This window comes from Parambassis ranga, chromosome 19, assembly GCF_900634625.1.
Source record: "Parambassis ranga chromosome 19, fParRan2.1, whole genome shotgun sequence".
Lineage (NCBI taxonomy): Eukaryota > Metazoa > Chordata > Actinopteri > Ambassidae > Parambassis > Parambassis ranga.
In genome coordinates this window covers 5,277,623-5,294,948 of record NC_041039.1, presented here as the reverse complement: position 1 = coordinate 5,294,948, position 17,326 = coordinate 5,277,623, and the positions used below count along the sequence as shown (strand labels likewise).

At 40.0% G+C, this 17,326-nt stretch overlaps 1 protein-coding gene across 3 annotated transcripts; it reads left to right on the top strand.

Annotated features, from left to right (window-relative positions):
• Window positions 1–85: 85 nt before the first annotated feature.
• Window positions 86–16,313, top strand: abca5 (ATP-binding cassette, sub-family A (ABC1), member 5). 3 transcript variants are annotated; one of them, XM_028430632.1, is made up of 38 exons: window positions 86–214; window positions 1,144–1,313; window positions 2,179–2,365; window positions 2,453–2,623; window positions 2,876–2,973; window positions 3,146–3,372; window positions 3,445–3,586; window positions 3,741–3,929; window positions 4,056–4,203; window positions 4,334–4,511; window positions 4,820–4,878; window positions 5,157–5,443; window positions 5,599–5,718; window positions 5,849–5,987; window positions 6,473–6,563; window positions 6,770–6,909; window positions 7,408–7,527; window positions 7,624–7,822; window positions 7,938–8,104; window positions 9,161–9,288; window positions 9,473–9,610; window positions 9,693–9,806; window positions 9,882–10,052; window positions 10,128–10,241; window positions 10,328–10,459; window positions 10,563–10,631; window positions 10,729–10,820; window positions 11,219–11,342; window positions 11,419–11,536; window positions 11,628–11,719; window positions 11,821–11,996; window positions 12,076–12,151; window positions 12,376–12,470; window positions 12,648–12,767; window positions 12,855–13,007; window positions 13,168–13,247; window positions 13,336–13,391; window positions 13,476–16,313. In XM_028430632.1, the coding sequence occupies exons 1-38, from the start codon at window positions 202–204 to the stop codon at window positions 13,614–13,616; spliced, it is 5,034 nt and encodes a 1,677-aa protein (XP_028286433.1). In that variant the 5' UTR covers window positions 86–201; the 3' UTR covers window positions 13,617–16,313. The 3 variants fall into 3 exon arrangements, with proteins under 3 accessions (XP_028286433.1, XP_028286435.1, XP_028286434.1); XM_028430634.1 differs by having other exon boundaries at window positions 91–129; XM_028430633.1 differs by having other exon boundaries at window positions 94–218.
• Window positions 16,314–17,326: the final 1,013 nt, after the last annotated feature.

Here is a 17,326-nt window from a genome sequence, read left to right as displayed (position 1 = left end):
CTCATTCTGATTGGTGCAAACTGTTGTCATTAACTCTAAAGCAGACTGTGATTGGTCAACGTCACATTCTCTTGGTACTGTATTTGACAGGAGAAGGAAGTAGAGACGTGAGAAAGGAGGAGCTCTTCGGTACATATTTTGACATAAAGCAATCTGTAATGTAAGGCCACTTAATTACATGTCGAGAAAGGATATGTCTTAATGTATTTCATACGTGAGTATGTGAAATGTTTGTTTTTCCTCAGAGAATTTATGGTTTTGTTATGGGCATCGGCTGTGTTTGCTGTAGCTTGCTAGCTTGATGCTTTTGCTGGTGCGCACACACTAATGTTGACATACAACGCGTTAGCTCAGAAAATATAAGAAATTATTTTTTTTCTGTTAATTTCATTTACAGTCCATTGTATGTAGTCAGCTAAGCTGTTTTTAACTTACAAATAATGGAGGAAGAAAGCAGCAAATTCAAACGACTACTTATTTGTCAGCCCTGCAACAGACCCGAGCTAGCTTTTTTGAAAACTAGCTAAATGTAAGATGCGCAGGTTTCATATTTTTCTGCTTTATTTTAAGACTTTGCACGGAGTTGTCAACACTTTATTTGGTTTCTAGTTAACCGGTGGTCATCGTTTATTACATTGCTATAGAAAAAGCCAAGGCAGTGATGATGGTCTCTTGATTTGTACCTCATTCAATACATCACTGCAGCTGCAGTTGATGATCATTTTCTCGACATAATTTGTTTTCCTTTAGTGTCCCACTTAGCAGTATAGTGTCCAACGATATTTTATTGACGTTTAGATAATGCATAGGAAAACATCAAATTGCCACATTTGATAATGAAAGTATTGCCTATTAGTAATTAGTAATTAGTGGTTCGATCCCAACTCCTCCCTAGTCACTGTTGTGTGTTCTTGGGCAAGACACTTCACCCTAGCCTGTGGCGCGCCTTGCTAGCCATTGTATGACACTGCTTGGCAGCAGCCGTAAAGAATTTCCCTCTGGGATTAATACAGTATCTAAAATAAAAAAAATAAAAAAAAAATAATGCTGGCTATTATGAAGCACAGACTGATTCACTCTTACTGGCTGTGCTGTGATTTACATACCAAGTAATGTTCAGGAGTTCATTTGTTTGACTTGCAGCTGAGGCCAGGCTTAGTGAGAGGACCTCTCGTCCATACGTCATCCAAATGAGGAATACCGGGAACATGCAGCCCCTGTATAAGAGAGATGCTGGAGTCTGGCACCAAACAAAAAGTCTTCTCTACAAAAATCTGCTCATCAAATGGAGGACCAAACAACAGAGCCTTCAGGTGTGTCTATTGTGAATCTGTTTATGGTGCAAGTTTTGCTCTGCTGTACTTTTATTCATCTTAAATGGACCTTTTCTTTTCTTGCTTGCTTGTTTAATATATTGACTTAATATTTGTCATTATCCCCACTGATCCAGGTAAATACCTGTATGAAACATTTCAGTTCAAGTGTTTGTTGTTTTTAAAATGACAAACAATGATCTACATACCTTTCCATAAAGCTGGCACACTGTCACATGGGTGTATTCTGGCTGGATTCCTAAAAGTAAACTTTGAAGTCAATCCACGAAAGTTGTATCAGGTTTATAATGTTTATGATTGTGTGGTGTCAATTTGTATTCACATTCCTTAATTTTGGTACAATAGAAACTTGAATGTAGAATTAAATATGTGTCACTGTTTGTGACTTGCTTTCCATTTCTTTTTTGTTAGACACATGTATTTTTTATTTGGCTTTAAGAGTCCCTATGCATTTTTAATGTCACTGTGTATCAGTTTATCTGTTGAGGGATAGCTCTAAGGGATCCCCTCATCCTCAACAGTAGTTTATGTTGTTGTCACTCAAGCCCTGGATAACAATTTGTCCTGAGTTACTAGAAATGGAATTAATTCTTTAACATTGTGTTCTATAGGGAATTAGGGTGGTTTTGAACAAAACAACAGCTTTATTTGGGAGGACTACATTTCTATTAAATGAGAGTACAATTATGTTCTTGCAACTAGGGTTCCTAGATAGTCTTTTACAATGCACAATCAAGTCTTTCCGGTACAACAGTGTCAACCACAAGCCTTAAGTCACTGCTGACATTCCTGGGAAATCTCCATAGATTTATGAACAGTTTATTATGTGTGCTTGTTCATACAGGAGTTGATTCTTCCTCTCCTACTCTTGAGTTTGCTGATACTGATTAGCACCCTGAATCCTCACGTTTATTATGGAGGCATCAGCACAACAGAACTGGAGCCCGAGACCCACTTCATCAAAGGCCTGGGCTACACACCGATCACAAACATCACTAATCACATCATGGAAGAGGTGGCCCAGGAGATGCGTAAGTCTTAAAAGACCACAACAGTACTAGTATATGAGTCACTGGATACACATGGTTTATGGTGCTTTTATTATTTGTGTTTTTCAGCCTTGCAGGACCTGGAGATGTTTGCCAGCGAGGAGGATCTGGAAAACGCCAGCCTGTATGATCCCTCCGGCTATGTCGGTGTGGTGTTCTTGGACAGCTCTGCTACTTCCTACAGACTACGCTTCCCTTATAACCAGCTGCCCTTACCCAGCGATTACACAGAATCTATTGGTAAAGTCTAATATGATGATAATTTTTGTTATTGTATTTCTTTGTATTTTCTTATCCCCTGTCCTGCATGGGATACGTTTGATTTTGATCAAGCACTCAATAGTGCTTATTGATAAAATAAAAATAAATAATAATAAAGAAAAAGAGTAACATATGTATGCAAGATTGTCACCTTGTAGAGCTGAGATGTAAACTGTCAGGTATATTCAACTTAGACCTCATGTCTTTGTAATTCTGCTTGTTCTCCTCCAGCTAACTGTTTTGCCAGCTCAGTGAACTGCAGAGCTGCTAATTACTGGTACTCTGGCTTCATCCGCCTCCAGTCTCTGATCGATGCAGCCATCATTCAGGTAAAACAGACTTGAGACCTTCACTATGTCCTCCAGATTAATCCACCTGATACTAGAGAAGGAATTAAGATGCACTCTGTTGTAGAATAAAGCAAAACATCAATGCTGATTTAAAGTCTACAATGTTGATTTGAAGCATAAAGATTTGCTAAGTGCCTGTTTTTAAATTCAGATGCAGACAAAGCGTTCAGTGAGGAGTGAAATGAATCTGAAGGTGGTCATGATGGGTCAGCCGGGCTCTGTGGAGGTGCAGAAATTCCCCCATGCCCTCATCTCTATCTACCTTGTCCTGGCTTTCACACCTTTTGTCACCTTCCTCATTGTCAATGTGACCGCTGAGAAAGAACATCGCCTCAAAGACACTATGACGATGATGGGTCTTTACGACACCTCTTTCTGGTGAGGAAAAAGCCAAGCATTTAAATATGTTCAGTGTTCTTCATAATTAATGTTTTTTGTCTTGTATAACAGGCTGTCATGGGGACTCCTTTATGCTGCTCTGGTAACCACCATGTCGATCCTGATGGCCATCATCGCTACGTACACAGCGCTGTTCCCTAACAGTGACTTCTTTGTCGTATTTTTTCTTATCTTCCTCTATGGAATATCATCTGTAAGTAGTGATAGTGCAAAGATGTCCTTGTTAGCGAATGTTCTTTTTACCTAAATTTGGCATAGCTCTCACAGTACAGTGTATAAGGCATGAAAACATGATTCTGTCCTCTCATTCTGTCTTGGTTGGTCTTCAATCTTTTTCTCCTCTACAGATCTTTTTTTCCTTCATGCTGACCCCATTATTTAAGAAGCCCAAGTTTGCCAGCACAGTGGGTTCCATGCTGACAGTGGTGTTTGGCTGCCTGTCGCTGTTTACTGTGCTGATGAAGGACTTCCCACAGCCACTGGTCTGGCTTTTGTGTCTGCTCTCCCCCAGTGCCTTCTCAATCGGCATTGCACAGGTTACAAACACACTCTTGGTTATCTTGGAATTTATACAGTTTATTCACATCCAAGAGATTTTTTTATATTTACACTTTTCACACTGTTTCCGCAAATTAGTAAATGGCTCTCTATATATATTTTAGGTGGTTTACTTGGAGGCACAGGGAGACGGTGCTGTGTTTTCTTCCTTGGCCAATGGTCCTCATCCTTTATATGTCCCCTTGCTCATGCTGGTTTTGGACTGTGTCCTTTACCTTCTGCTGGCTATATACCTAGACCAGGTTGTACCTGGTAAGTACAAAAATATCACTTTTATATCAAGTCTGCAGTTTGCTTTAAAACCCTTCAAATGTGTTATTGTGTTCAGTATTTTTATGTTTTTTATAATTACATGATGTATGATGTATTGTTTGATCTACAGGTGAGTTTGGGATGAGGAGGTCCTTGCTATACTTCCTGAAGCCATCCTATTGGTCCAAACGCAGAAAGCGCTACGTTGAAGTGAGTTCTGTGTATGACACAGAGGTGAATGGGACTTCTGGTAGCGACGAGTCTATTGAGCCTGTATCACCGGAATTCAGAGGGAAAGAAGCCATCCGGTAAAATTCTATACTTGCTTAGAGATGCAGTCTGTTTTTTTCCAATCTAATTTTGAAAACATTTATAGCATACCACACACAAAATACATAGTATCTAAGATAAGCGTTGAGAGGAAAATAATTTTTCTTTAGAAAAATCAGCGTCAGGCTTAGTATTACATGCCTGTTCTGCTTTGGTGCCACCATTTTTTCATTAGCAGAAGAGAGCCTGTGGGACCAGCATGTAACCTGAGACCTGCTCTTCAATCTGACACTGCTTCTCTATTTACACTTCTCTCGTTTCTGTTTTATTTTCCAATGTCTGATAGCATCACCAACATCCGGAAAGTATACAAAGAAAAGGACAACATAGTGGAGGCTCTGAGAGGTAAGTCCCCAAAACTTCATTTTTGGTTGATTTCATTTTATATTAGGCAGAAATCATTTTATATAAGCCTTGTGATAGACTGGGGACCTGTCCAGGGTGTACCCTGCATCTTTCTTATTGATAGCTGGAATAGGCTCTAAACCCTCTGTACAGAATGAAGCCCATTAGAAGATAGATGGTTGGATGTTTTATGTTCTGTGTTACCCAGGTGTTTGTACTGCATTTTTGAATGATTTTTTAATGATGGCACCTATCTGTTTCTTTACTCTACTTCTCAGGTTTGACGTTTGACATTTATGAGGGCCAGATTACAGCCCTGCTTGGCCACAGTGGCGCTGGAAAGTCCACTCTCATGAACATCCTGTGCGGCATATGCCCACCCACCGATGGCTCTGCCACCATCTACGGCACCCCTGTAGCAGAGATAGCAGATGCATCAGAAATGAAGCAGCTGGTGGGAATCTGCCCACAGTTCAACATTATCTTTGATGTGCTCACTGTGGAGGAGCACCTCAGGATATTTGCTGCCATCAAAGGGATCCCACCAGCAGATATTGATGCAGAGGTAACAAAATGATCATTTAAATATGAAATTTTAAAAATTAATCTAGAGAGGATTATGTTTTGTGTTCAGTCTTTTTGGTATAATATGTTTCTTTCATATTATGTCTGAAATAATAATAAATGACCGTTGATCCTTGGTGTTTGTTTTTCTAATAGGTTAGCAAAGTGCTGAAGGATCTAGACTTGGAGAAGATTATGACAGCTCAGGCCAAGAATCTGAGTGGAGGCCAGAAGCGGAAGCTCTCTGTGGGCATTGCCATTCTAGGAGACCCCAAGGTACCTGAATGGACAAACACTCTTCTAATTTGTGTATATACTGTCTTTGACTTGTGTATGGAATTGCTTTACTCATGCCGGATTACGTCACTATGTTATTGTTATGAGCAATTTGCAACGTTTCTGTCAGATTCTGCTCTTGGATGAGCCCACAGCAGGCATGGATCCCTGCTCTAGGCATCAGGTCTGGTCTCTACTTAAGAATCGCCGAGCTGGCAGAGTCACTGTGCTCAGCACGCACTACATGGACGAGGCAGACATCCTCGCTGGTATGAACAATCCTGGTTACATAATGCACACAGACTTACAGGCACCAAACACATTAGGTAAATGTCACTCTGAATAAAAGGGGTATACATGGAATTAAGGGAGGTCAACAACAGGTCTTCTTTTAATACCCAAAATTAATTTTACTTCAGTGGCTTAAATATCTGATTAAGAGGATTTTATGCATTATACACATCTTCGTGATATGCTTATTTCTTTCAATGTTTTTTTGCAAGGTGTCAGAGGTCTGAGGTTTTTAATTCTGCTTTTACCACTTTTCAAGACCAATACTCAGTTAAAAATATATAAAGATTTAAATGTTTACTTCATTTTATATATACTATACTAAAAAAAAAACACTGTTGTCATCTGAGCTGGAGCAGTAGTTTGTCATTGAAGATGTCAGCTTCATGACATAGTTTCTGACTAACTGCAAATGCTGAATCCTGGATTCACTTATAATTTGTGTTTTTTTTTCCCCCTCCAGATCGCAAAGCTGTGATTTCTCACGGACAGCTAAAATGTGTTGGCTCCTCCATGTATCTTAAGATCAAATGCGGCGTAGGATATCACCTCAGGCAAGAACCACTTCCATCAACCATTAAATAAAAAAAAAAAGATTATACGTTAGAAGTTGCACAAACATTTATAGGCAAATCTGCAGGTTCAAATAAACCAGAAATCTCCTTTTACATATGTCAAATTTTCTACAATCCCCACAAGTTTTGTATTAACCGCTTGTCTTTATTTAACTAGTTTTAGATGTTCTTTTCATCTTATACAGAATGTCTATCAATGAGGGATGTGAAGCTGATAAGGTCACGTCATTGATCAAGAAGTATATTCCCAAATCAAAGTTATCCCGACAACATGAGGCAGAACTGACATTTACTCTGCCTTTTGAGAACATGGACACATTTCCAGGTAAGACACATAAATAGTTGTAACCATTCAGGAAAAACAGTCTCAATTCACACCACAGGTCAACAAAAAAACACACAAATTCTGGGAAGCTTCATAAACATAACAAAAATCTTGCATCAAATCTCAGGGACTTTCAAAAAGTACATGTTGCATGCAGCTTCGATGTGGTGTAACTCTCTTCTCACTTTGTTCCAGCAATCTACTGCAGATAAAGGGGGTAGAGTAATCAGTAAACACTCCCTCCTTCCTGGCCTTTTCCCTAAGCCACACCCACTTTCTGTCCCTCCTTGCAAACAAGCTCCTCCTTCACTGTGTTAAAGCCTTTTGTTTTTGTAAATGGTTTAATTTATTACTTCCGGTATCCAAAATCCTACATTTCCAGCCAGTTTTGAAAACAAAGTGTTCTTGCCTTGGAAACTAAAAACAGCTTGTCAAGTTATGACTCAGCTTTGACCGTAATAAGCAGTACACCAGTAGTGATTAATTTGTCTTTCATAGGATTGTTCTCCGAGCTCGACTCTCAACCCAATCTGGGAATAATCAACTATGGTGTTTCCATGACAACACTGGAAGATGTTTTTCTTCGATTGGAAGCAGAAACTGAGGTGGATCAAGCCGGTGAGCCTGTTTCTGAAACAATGATTCATTTAGTTAAATCCAGAAGTGCTCCTTATATGTGTAAAAACACAATGTTTTTCTGTTTCATGATTCCAGACTACAGCGTGTTTAATCGGGAGCAGGCAGAGGACGAATGTGATAATGCCTCCCTGGATGATACAGACCAGCGGCTGCTCACTTTTTCAGACAGCAAGTCAGACGTTTCGGGTCATGCCCTGTGGCGGCAGCAGTTCAGTGCTGTGGCCTGGCTGCACATGCTCAACATGCGTAGAGAGAGGAAGGCTTTTGTTTATACGTGAGTGATCAGATCAGTCAGCAAAAAAAAAAATGTCAATATTAGTGGTATCATATGAAAGAATATGTGTGGTTTTGACTTCTTAGTGGTCCATCTTTTCTCCCTTCTCTTGCAGCCTGGCCTTGTTTTTAGTGTTTCTGGTTGCTGTCCTCGTTCTGTCTCTGGTCACAGGAAACATTCAGATTCACTCCCCAGACCGCCAGTTTTCTCCCATTTACCTCCTAAAAAAGAATGAGGCACCCCGGAGATACGCGACAGGCCTTTTGGTTCAGAACTCTTCAGGTGACCTTTTTTTGATATGGATGATACAACAGATGAAATTTTGCATCCTAATGTCAGCTGTACAACTAACACCTACAGTGTGGCTTAAAAGTGTTTTTCAGTCTTTAGAATATTCTACATTTCAGCATAAATTTGCACAAAACATCAGAGGTTGTTTTGAAAGTAGACAGAGAACCCAATCAAACAATTAAAACAGATTGTTATATATATTGAACCCTTGTTTTTGGTAGCTTGTGCTTTGTGCAGCAATAACATCAATTTAATGTTTTTGCTGCTGACCACTTATATACAGCAGCATGAAGCTTGAAACTTGTGTGCTTGGGCTCGTTGTCCTTCTGCATGACCAGTGTCTCTTAAGATTCAGCTCACAGACAGATTTCCTGACATTTTCTCAAAGAATTTGCAAGTATAATGCAAAATTCATTGATCCATCAATTATGGTAAGCCATCCTGGCTCAGATGCAGCAAAGCAAGCACCATGTTTCAAGGATGGAATGAGGTTGAGATGCTGGAATGCAGTTTACATGGCGATCATCTTAAATCCCCTCCACCCGTACACATCCATCTGTCTGGATTTTGGAGTCCAAACTCTTCAGAGCTTGTTTTCTAACCTTATGCCATCATATACGTACATGTTGTGAAGATCAGACAAATCCCTGTTATAACGAGTCACTGAATGGCACCTGAGTCTCATTACATTGATTGGAAATGCTTTGGGGCAGATAGACTTTAATTTGTCCTTAAAATCCACATGAAATCTACTGATGTTTTGAATTATTTTAATACAGAGAATTCTGAAGGGTACAAATACTGTGTGTGTGTGTATTTTGTCTGAATGAGACTTAATATTTCCTTTTTGTCAGAAAGTGCTGCATGCTGTAAATATTGTGAGGGAATACTGACTGCTGTACAGCAGTCAAAGCTGTAATCAATAAGAACATCCCATGGGTGTAACTCTAACCGAACCCCTTGACAATACTGATGTGAATATGCCTTGCATTTTCCATTCCTGTCTTCTTACAGTGCATGAATTAGCTTTGCTTTTTCCCCCCACAGGCTCGGATATTTCTGACTTCATACATAACCTGGAATCGCAGGATATCAAAGTGGAAATGATGAAGCAGCAAGGCTACATGTCTGCGGCTCCCCACAGTGCTGCCATCAACGTAACAGGATCCAGCAAGGTCACTTCATTAATGTACAGATTGAATTTAATTTGGGATACCAGATATTTGATGAAATGTAAGCACCTCCACCTACACTTAATAAAGTGGTGGTGTTCTCGATCCTTTGTCCTTTGTTTGAAAGGCTGCTTTGTCCTCTGATGTGACACTATTATTAACTCTTTTGTTGCTGTTTTGCTAACAGGGTTTCCGATACAGCATTGCATTTAACAGCACCACAGTTCACTCCTTGCCCATGGCTGTCAATATACTGAGCAATGCTCTCCTAAGAGGTCTTAATGGTACAGGGCACATCCGAACGTGGACCAAACCATTTGATTATGTGAGTATCTGCTTTTGTATTGATTCATATGAGGTTAACTGTCATTTAATTATACTAAACCTTTCTATTGTGACATTCTCAGCAAATTCCGGATACCACATCCTACTTTCTGTTGTACATAGAGGCAATCATACTGGGAATGCTAGCAGCTGGAATGCCCGCATATTTTGCTATGGACCACACTCGAGACCGAGAGGTAACCACTAGATTATGATATGACATTTTCTTAAACAGATGATTTACTGCATTGCCTTTTTTCCCCTTTTTCAAGATCAAGTGCCGTTCAACACTGCGCATCTCTGGTCTGGTACCCTCAGCGTACTGGTGTGGCCAAGCAGCAGTGGACATCCCCTTCTACTACCTCATCCTGTCCTGCATGACTATTATCCTCTTCTCCTTCCACACTGGAAACCTGCTCACCTCCAGCAACCTCACCGCTGTGGTATGCATATACAAGTATACTTATTTTATTGTTCATAGTTACCACTTTAATGATTTCTCTTGTCCCCTCTCTTAGGTCCTCTGTATTGTTGGCTTCAGTCCAGCCATGATACTCTTCACGTATGTGTTTTCTTTCGGCTTTGCACGCGTCCAGAGCAACAGAGATTTCTTCTCTGTCATCTCCATGATGGTGAGATGTGAAGCCATGATTGTAAATATCATATTTGTTTTATGTAGGCATTTTTAAAATTACTAAATGAATGACTTTTCCCTCAGGTGTGTGTTGTATCAGCTTCAGTGGTTCAGTTGTCATTTGATTACCCTGGATTGACAAGAAACCTTCACAATGCCTTGTGTTTCTTCAACCCTTTGTACCCTCTCATGGGCTGTCTCAACTGCATCACCAAGGTATGAGCTCAGGCAACAATCCTCTTTTTTGTGTTAAATCTGCATAAAACTGTGACACTTAATATAAAGACAAGGCCTGACAAGCTTTTATCTTCCTTTACAGGCAACCTTCCTCCCTTCTTTCTATGAGGAGAACTTCCTGTGGAAAAACCTGCTTATTTCAGTAGTAGCTGTATGTATCTTGCATGTTCAAATAATGCGGCAAATTTTTGAGAAGAGGATAGCAGAAGATGTGCGTTAAACCATCTGTCTGTCTGTTTTGTGTTCAGCCATATCTCCAGTGCATCTTTCTGCTTTTCCTGCTTCGCTGGCTAGAGATCCATTATGGAGGGAGGACTATGAAAAATGATCAGTTCTGCAGGTGATGATCACATTACGGGTCATAACTCTGATTACAGGAAGCAGCAGTTCATTCATATGATTAACACTGACATGTATTGTTTTGTAGCTGTTACAATTATAGGCTCTTTAAACTTCAGTAAACCTCATTAGAGTCACATGTGGACAAACAGTTGTAAATATCTTGACAGGTTACTGTTTACAAAATTCTTGCATGTCACTGTACTTTGAAACATCTGCATCTGCAGCACCAACCTACAATATAATACCACGCTGCCATTTCTGATCCATGCAGCACGAGTATATATGCAGAAAAACTACACGGAAAACTGGAATTGACTGTGAAATATCAGATTCGAGTCACATGACCAGACCAAAATCAGGTGTTACTGATGTACTGAAGTTGTTTTTCTCAAACAGAATCTCATCCAAGGCAAAGCCCAAACTGGAAAGGAACCCAGAAGAAGAACTGAACGAGGATGAGGACGTTCGGATGGAGAGGGCCAGAGTAAAAGAGGCCCTCACTTGTCAGTCCTGTGAAGAGGTTAGTAGATGTTTTTATTATTTTTTAATTATAGTATGTGTGGTTAATTTGGTCCCTTTTTACTGTGTCCACTCAGAAAGCAGTTGTGGTTGTGAGTAACCTGAGAAAGCAATACAAAGGCAAGAGGGAAGGTTTTTCTTTTAGCAAGAAGAATAAAGTGGCTACAAATAACATCTCCTTCTGTGTTCGCAAAGGTACTTTTAGTCTTTTTAAATAGCAGACCTATAAGGTTTTTGAGTATCCCCAGTATTCAGACCGGCAAAACCCTTCCGACTGTTTCTCCAGGTGAAGTTCTTGGACTGTTGGGCCCCAACGGAGCAGGAAAGAGCACAATCATGCATATGTTGTCAGGTGACACAGACCCCACTTCAGGCCAGGTAGTCTGCTTCATGTGACATCTGTACACCACCATGCTGAATTATAAATGAAACATTCAAGATGCAAGCATAGTCAAGATTATGTATTTATCTTTGTTCAGGTCTTGATGGGGGATTACAGTACTGAGTTCCGCCCAGTGGAAAATCCTCTGGAGCATGTGGGTTACTGTCCACAGGTGAATCCTCTTTGGCCAAGGATCACCCTGCAGGAACACTTGGAAATCTATGCTGCCATTAAAGGTCTGAAAGGAGAGGATGTACCAGGGATCATCAAACGGTAAATCTCTACTGCTCGTTCACAGTACCCTGATGTTTTTTATTCGAAATTACATTTGTGCTTCTGTTTTTGTTGTCAGTGTTGTGAATGCTCTGGAGCTAAAGGACCACTTGGACAAACAAGCAAAGAGCCTGTCAGCTGGACTAAAGCGGAAGGTGAGAACAGTTTCAATGTTTGATACACTTTTCGTGCATCAAACGGTTTTTTTTTGTTGCTCTATTTAATATGTACTCTGTTTAATGTAATGTTGTTGTATTATCCAACACTATACAAAGACATCTGCTATCTTTTGAGCTTGCAGAATAAAGACTTTTTTTCTGCTGGAAGTCGATTGCTGATTTCTCTTTTCTCATAAAACACATATGTTTTTTGTTTCCAGTTGTGCTTTGCCTTGAGTATGATTGGGAATCCTCAGATTGTCTTGCTGGATGAACCGTCTTCAGGGATGGATCCCAAGTCGAAACAGCGCATGTGGTGAGATTATATTTAGACAACAACAACAAACCTTTAGTATATATTTGTTTTACATATGTATGAGCTGCAAAACTTGTCCTGAAAAAAATTATTTTATTTCTTCTTTTTTTTTTTTACTATATAATTCCTTCCTTTCCTGTTTTCTGCATGTCATATTTATGTCTCCTTGTTTTATAGGAGGGCCATACGCGCTGCATTAAAGAATCGTCAGAGAGGAGCCATCCTCACCACACACTACATGGAGGAAGCAGAGGCTGTGTGTGATCGTGTAGCCATCGTGGTTTCTGGCCAACTAAGGTTTAACAACTAACAACTTGATAGTTTTTCAAATCTTTTAACCACTGGATGCGACTGCTTAACGCTTTGTCTGTCTTTCTCTAACAGATGTATAGGCTCTATCCAGCATTTAAAAGGAAAATATGGTAGAAGTTACAGTTTAGAGGTGAAAATTAGAGAAGAGTTGACGGGGCTCCAGCAGGTGGCGCTTCTGCACAAGGAGATACTCCGAATCTTCCCTCACGCTGTCCGGCAAGAGAGGTGAGACCCCAATATGTGCATCTGTATTCAGCTGGGAAATGATCTCTGCTGTCCATCCACATCTGATCTTTCCCATAACACTAACAATGGGAAAGCTGTAGTCTGAAATCTTCTCACTTATCTGGTTTAATCTCACTCTCTGTTGATGCTGTATTTGCAGCTTTGCCACTCTGTTGGTTTATAAAGTCCCCATGGAGGATGTCACATCACTGGCCAAGTCTTTTTCTCAGTTAGAGAGCGGTGAGTCAGTGCTGTTGTTTCTATCACTCACGATATCAGAGACATTAATGCTAATCCAATCAGTGTAATTTCTTATCTTTGTCTTCAGCCAAGCAAACCTTCAACTTTGAAGAGTACAACTTCTCCCAGTCGACTTTAGAGCAGGTGAGAATAAGAGCAAACAACAGACACTACTTTTTTTAGCATTATATGTTATATCTTTCTCTCTTCTATTTCTTCATCCTCAAGGTGTTTCTGGAGTTTGCCAAGGAGCAGGAGCACGAGGAGGTCGAAGTTGGTACCCTCAGCACAACTTTTCAGTGGCAGCGGCTCCGCCAGGATGGATCTGGCCCAGCCAGTCACACAGACAGCATCGTGCACCAGCTTTGAGTTTCGCCTGAGAACGATCAGGCTGGCTAACTGACTGACCAGGACTGTCCAATCCGTCCGAAAGGGTTCAGCATCTGAGGGCCTCACATCAGCACTCACCCCGCTGCACGACGTCCTTCCACAGCCCTTAAAATGACCTGGGTGAGGGCACGCTTACGCTGGGGGGGCGACTGTGTGTATGTGTTTGGGCTTGGGGCTTTTAAAGCCTCACTCTGTGGGGCTGAAGCATGCATGTGAGTAACCCTCATCCACTGGTGCTCTGTGTTTTGTGAATCACACTTGACCGAGGGGTCTGTGGTCTTTCTCCACACACTGATGCGACACTCGCTCCTCTTTCTGATAATGTTTTTTATCTTCACAGGGAGTAAATGGAAAAAACTAAATCATATATATATAATATATGATATTTATGCTTTGTAATCCTTTTCATCTGTCCTTTTGAGCAGAAGGCATTTATGAGTGTCTGTTCTGATGTTTTTGTCCATTGTGTTTGTGAGAGATTTTTTTTTTTTTAAGCACTATAACTGGAATCCACCCATGAGCGTACCAAAGCGGCACATCTCCAAACCACACACCACCACACCTCTTCACATATTGACACTGAGAAGTACACTTTGTCTTTTAGTGTCAGTAGCATGTGCATAAATAGTGCTTTTATTGATGTGGGGCAGTTGCTGACACACTGGAGAAGTGATGCTACAGCTCTAAACACACTCTTTAGACCTTTAAAAGCCCCCTATTTGACAAACAGTAACTGTTTTTTTCCTCTCTGTCTCTGAGGTTTTCCTCATTTTACACCAGCATGCACTTCTTAACGTCCAGACCCACATACATTCTCCAGGACAGAAGTGTTTCAGCATGCACACTCAAAAAAGGTCAGTTACTTTGAAAATATGGCAGGCGGACGTTCAAATGAGGGTTTTGGATCGATGATGATATTTGCCCTCTGGCCTTCCTCTCTGCAGGTTGACTCCATAGCTTGGGAATGTAGTGTAGAATATGCACACCACTACATGTAGCACACACACATACACACACACACACATCGTTCCTTGTCAGACGTTAGCCAGGGCAGATGACCTCAGATAGGTAGATAAGCTCGTGGATCCAGATGGGTCTGTTGAATCGTTTTTAATCTCTCTGCCAGTTTTTCTGAAGATTTTTTGATAACAGATTTTTGAATGTACATTCAGCCTCCGGATTGAGGACGGTTTGTTACTCAGTGACCGCTCTGTGGAGCTGCTATCGTCACTGTTTACTCTTTGGTGCCACTTTTAAAATCATGCAGCAGTTTTGTTTTTGTTATCTAGATTAATTGGTGTGTGAGTTTGTCGTGCTGTAAATATATATATATATATATATATATGTATATATATATATATACTGTGTGTAGCTGCGGCTGTGTGCATAAACTTGTATTTGTACATGCAGGTGCGTTGTTGGTGCAATACCTATCAGCAAACCGAAAAATTGTAATTTCTTCATGACTTTCAGGTGAAATGACGTTTGACTTAAGGACATTTTGGACTTTGTTGTTGTTGATGAGGAGGAGGAGGGCTTATAAACATACCTGAGGGTTGACGTTTATTTGATTTTACTATATTGGCTACTTGATCGGGGGGGGTGGACAAAATAACAGGAATGTGTCTTATGCAACACAGCACAGCCACAACCTAACACTATAGGCTTCACAGTGTTGTTGCAGGGATTGCATTTAATTGAGGAGCTGTGTTATCTCATCACTTTTTTTGGTATTTTTCATATAGCAACCATGCAGCAGAAGCTTAGACATGATTTTAAAGACAAGCTTGATGAATCAAATATTTATTTACTTCCTGTCCAGAGTTAAGTGATGGGGTGTTTTCTCCCCAGTTCTACACAAGGCATCAGGGATAAGTTACCTTCATGTGTTTATGTATAATGTCACCACATTCCCATCTTTAATATGAGCAGATTTACCAAGTAAGGGTCATGTTTCGAATTGTGTGAGGTGCTTCACACAGCCATTGCACTTCATTACATACACTAAAAGATCCAGATTTACCTGTTCTTGACAAACATGAGTGCTCAGTGACTGCATTATGTCCTGTTTTTAAATGTGAAAACCCCCACACACACTACACACATGTAGCCTTGTTGTCTCTATTATAAACAAACACTGACTGCTTTAAGTCAAACATGTTGTGGTGGGTGGCATATACAGTGCTGTACATACATTTTTTTTCTCTTCATTTTCCTAAGTGCAATGTTAAATATATATTCGCAAAAAAAAAACATTTTTCTGCAACTATACACTGTGTGTGTTGTCAGTTTCAGTAACATGTAGCCATTCACAAAATGTCTGCTTTTTTTGCACTTTTTTCTAACCCACCCCTGCTTCCATAACAGAAATCATCATTTTTAAGTTTAAAAACAAAAAAACGAAAAAAAAACTACTTCATGGAAACAACCAAAATATTCTGTGAAAGGTTTAAGACAATTTGGCATTGGCAGTGGGTACGCGTTTCATTTTTATTTTCCTGGTGGTGGTAAAATTGCACTATTTCTGGGAAATTTTATAACCTTTCTTTATATTATGCAATCTTTGTAAGATTTGTGCACTGATTTTATTTTTTAAAAACTGTGGTTTAGCCGTGTGCTGTATTTCTCCCTGTTTGAATGAATGACCTTTTCATGAATAAATGTTACTCCAAATTATTTCTTGGTCTCCTTCTCTAATGTTAAAATTATTACTATTATTGAAAATGTTGTATGTACATAATTGAAATTACAATATAGGAGGTAGGAAATACAGCATGTGATGTAACACATGCACCATCAGCCGCAGAATATTGTCAGCCAAACTCAGGAGGGAAACCATGTAATTGCAACATGTGTGACAAAAGCTTTAAAATCTTGTTTCAGATTTAATACACTCAGAAGAGAAACCGTTTCCATGTCGGATTCGTCGACAAAAACTTCACGCATCATTATAATCTGGAGAGACAAATGAAAGAAAGCAATTAGCTGTGACGTGTGTGGGAAAAAGCTTTGCACTAGGAGTGACACTGACTCTGAAGAGACACATGAGAGGGAAACTGTTTGGATGTAATGCGTGTAGTAAAAGGTTTACACAGAAAATACATATCTCATGTGAAAATTTACACCGAAAAGCCATTCTGTGGCAAAAGACTTACAGAGAAGACACACATAAAAGTCCACATAGCAGATAAACTATTTCTGTATTTAAAGAAGAAAACAAGTGCGTATTATGTATAGAAACAGACCTCCAGGAGGTCTGTACACCTGCTGATGATCAGTTCATCAAGGACTGATCATCAGCAGCACCTGCTGCAGCTCACACATTTAAACCCTATGGAAGCAGTAAAAGAGGACGCAATATTGAACATGTGTTTTTCTCTTTGGCTTCGTTTGTGCTAAATAATGTCACTGTGAAAAAAAGTTATAATTTGTGGTTCACCTGAGGTTGTATTTGCCCAATACTAAGACCCACTATGATCAGATGATTTTTATACACAAAAAAAATATTAAGCCTATTAGTTAGAATAGGAGGCTAACTTTTATGTGTATAGTGGTTCTTGATTCCATGCACTGAAGTAGCAAATATCACACTTCCATACAGTGTATATATGTTGCAGAAGCTAGAGGTTCAGGCCAGCAACACAGCAACCGGAGGAAGGAGAACCTTCCTGCTGACAGTTGGCTGGGTA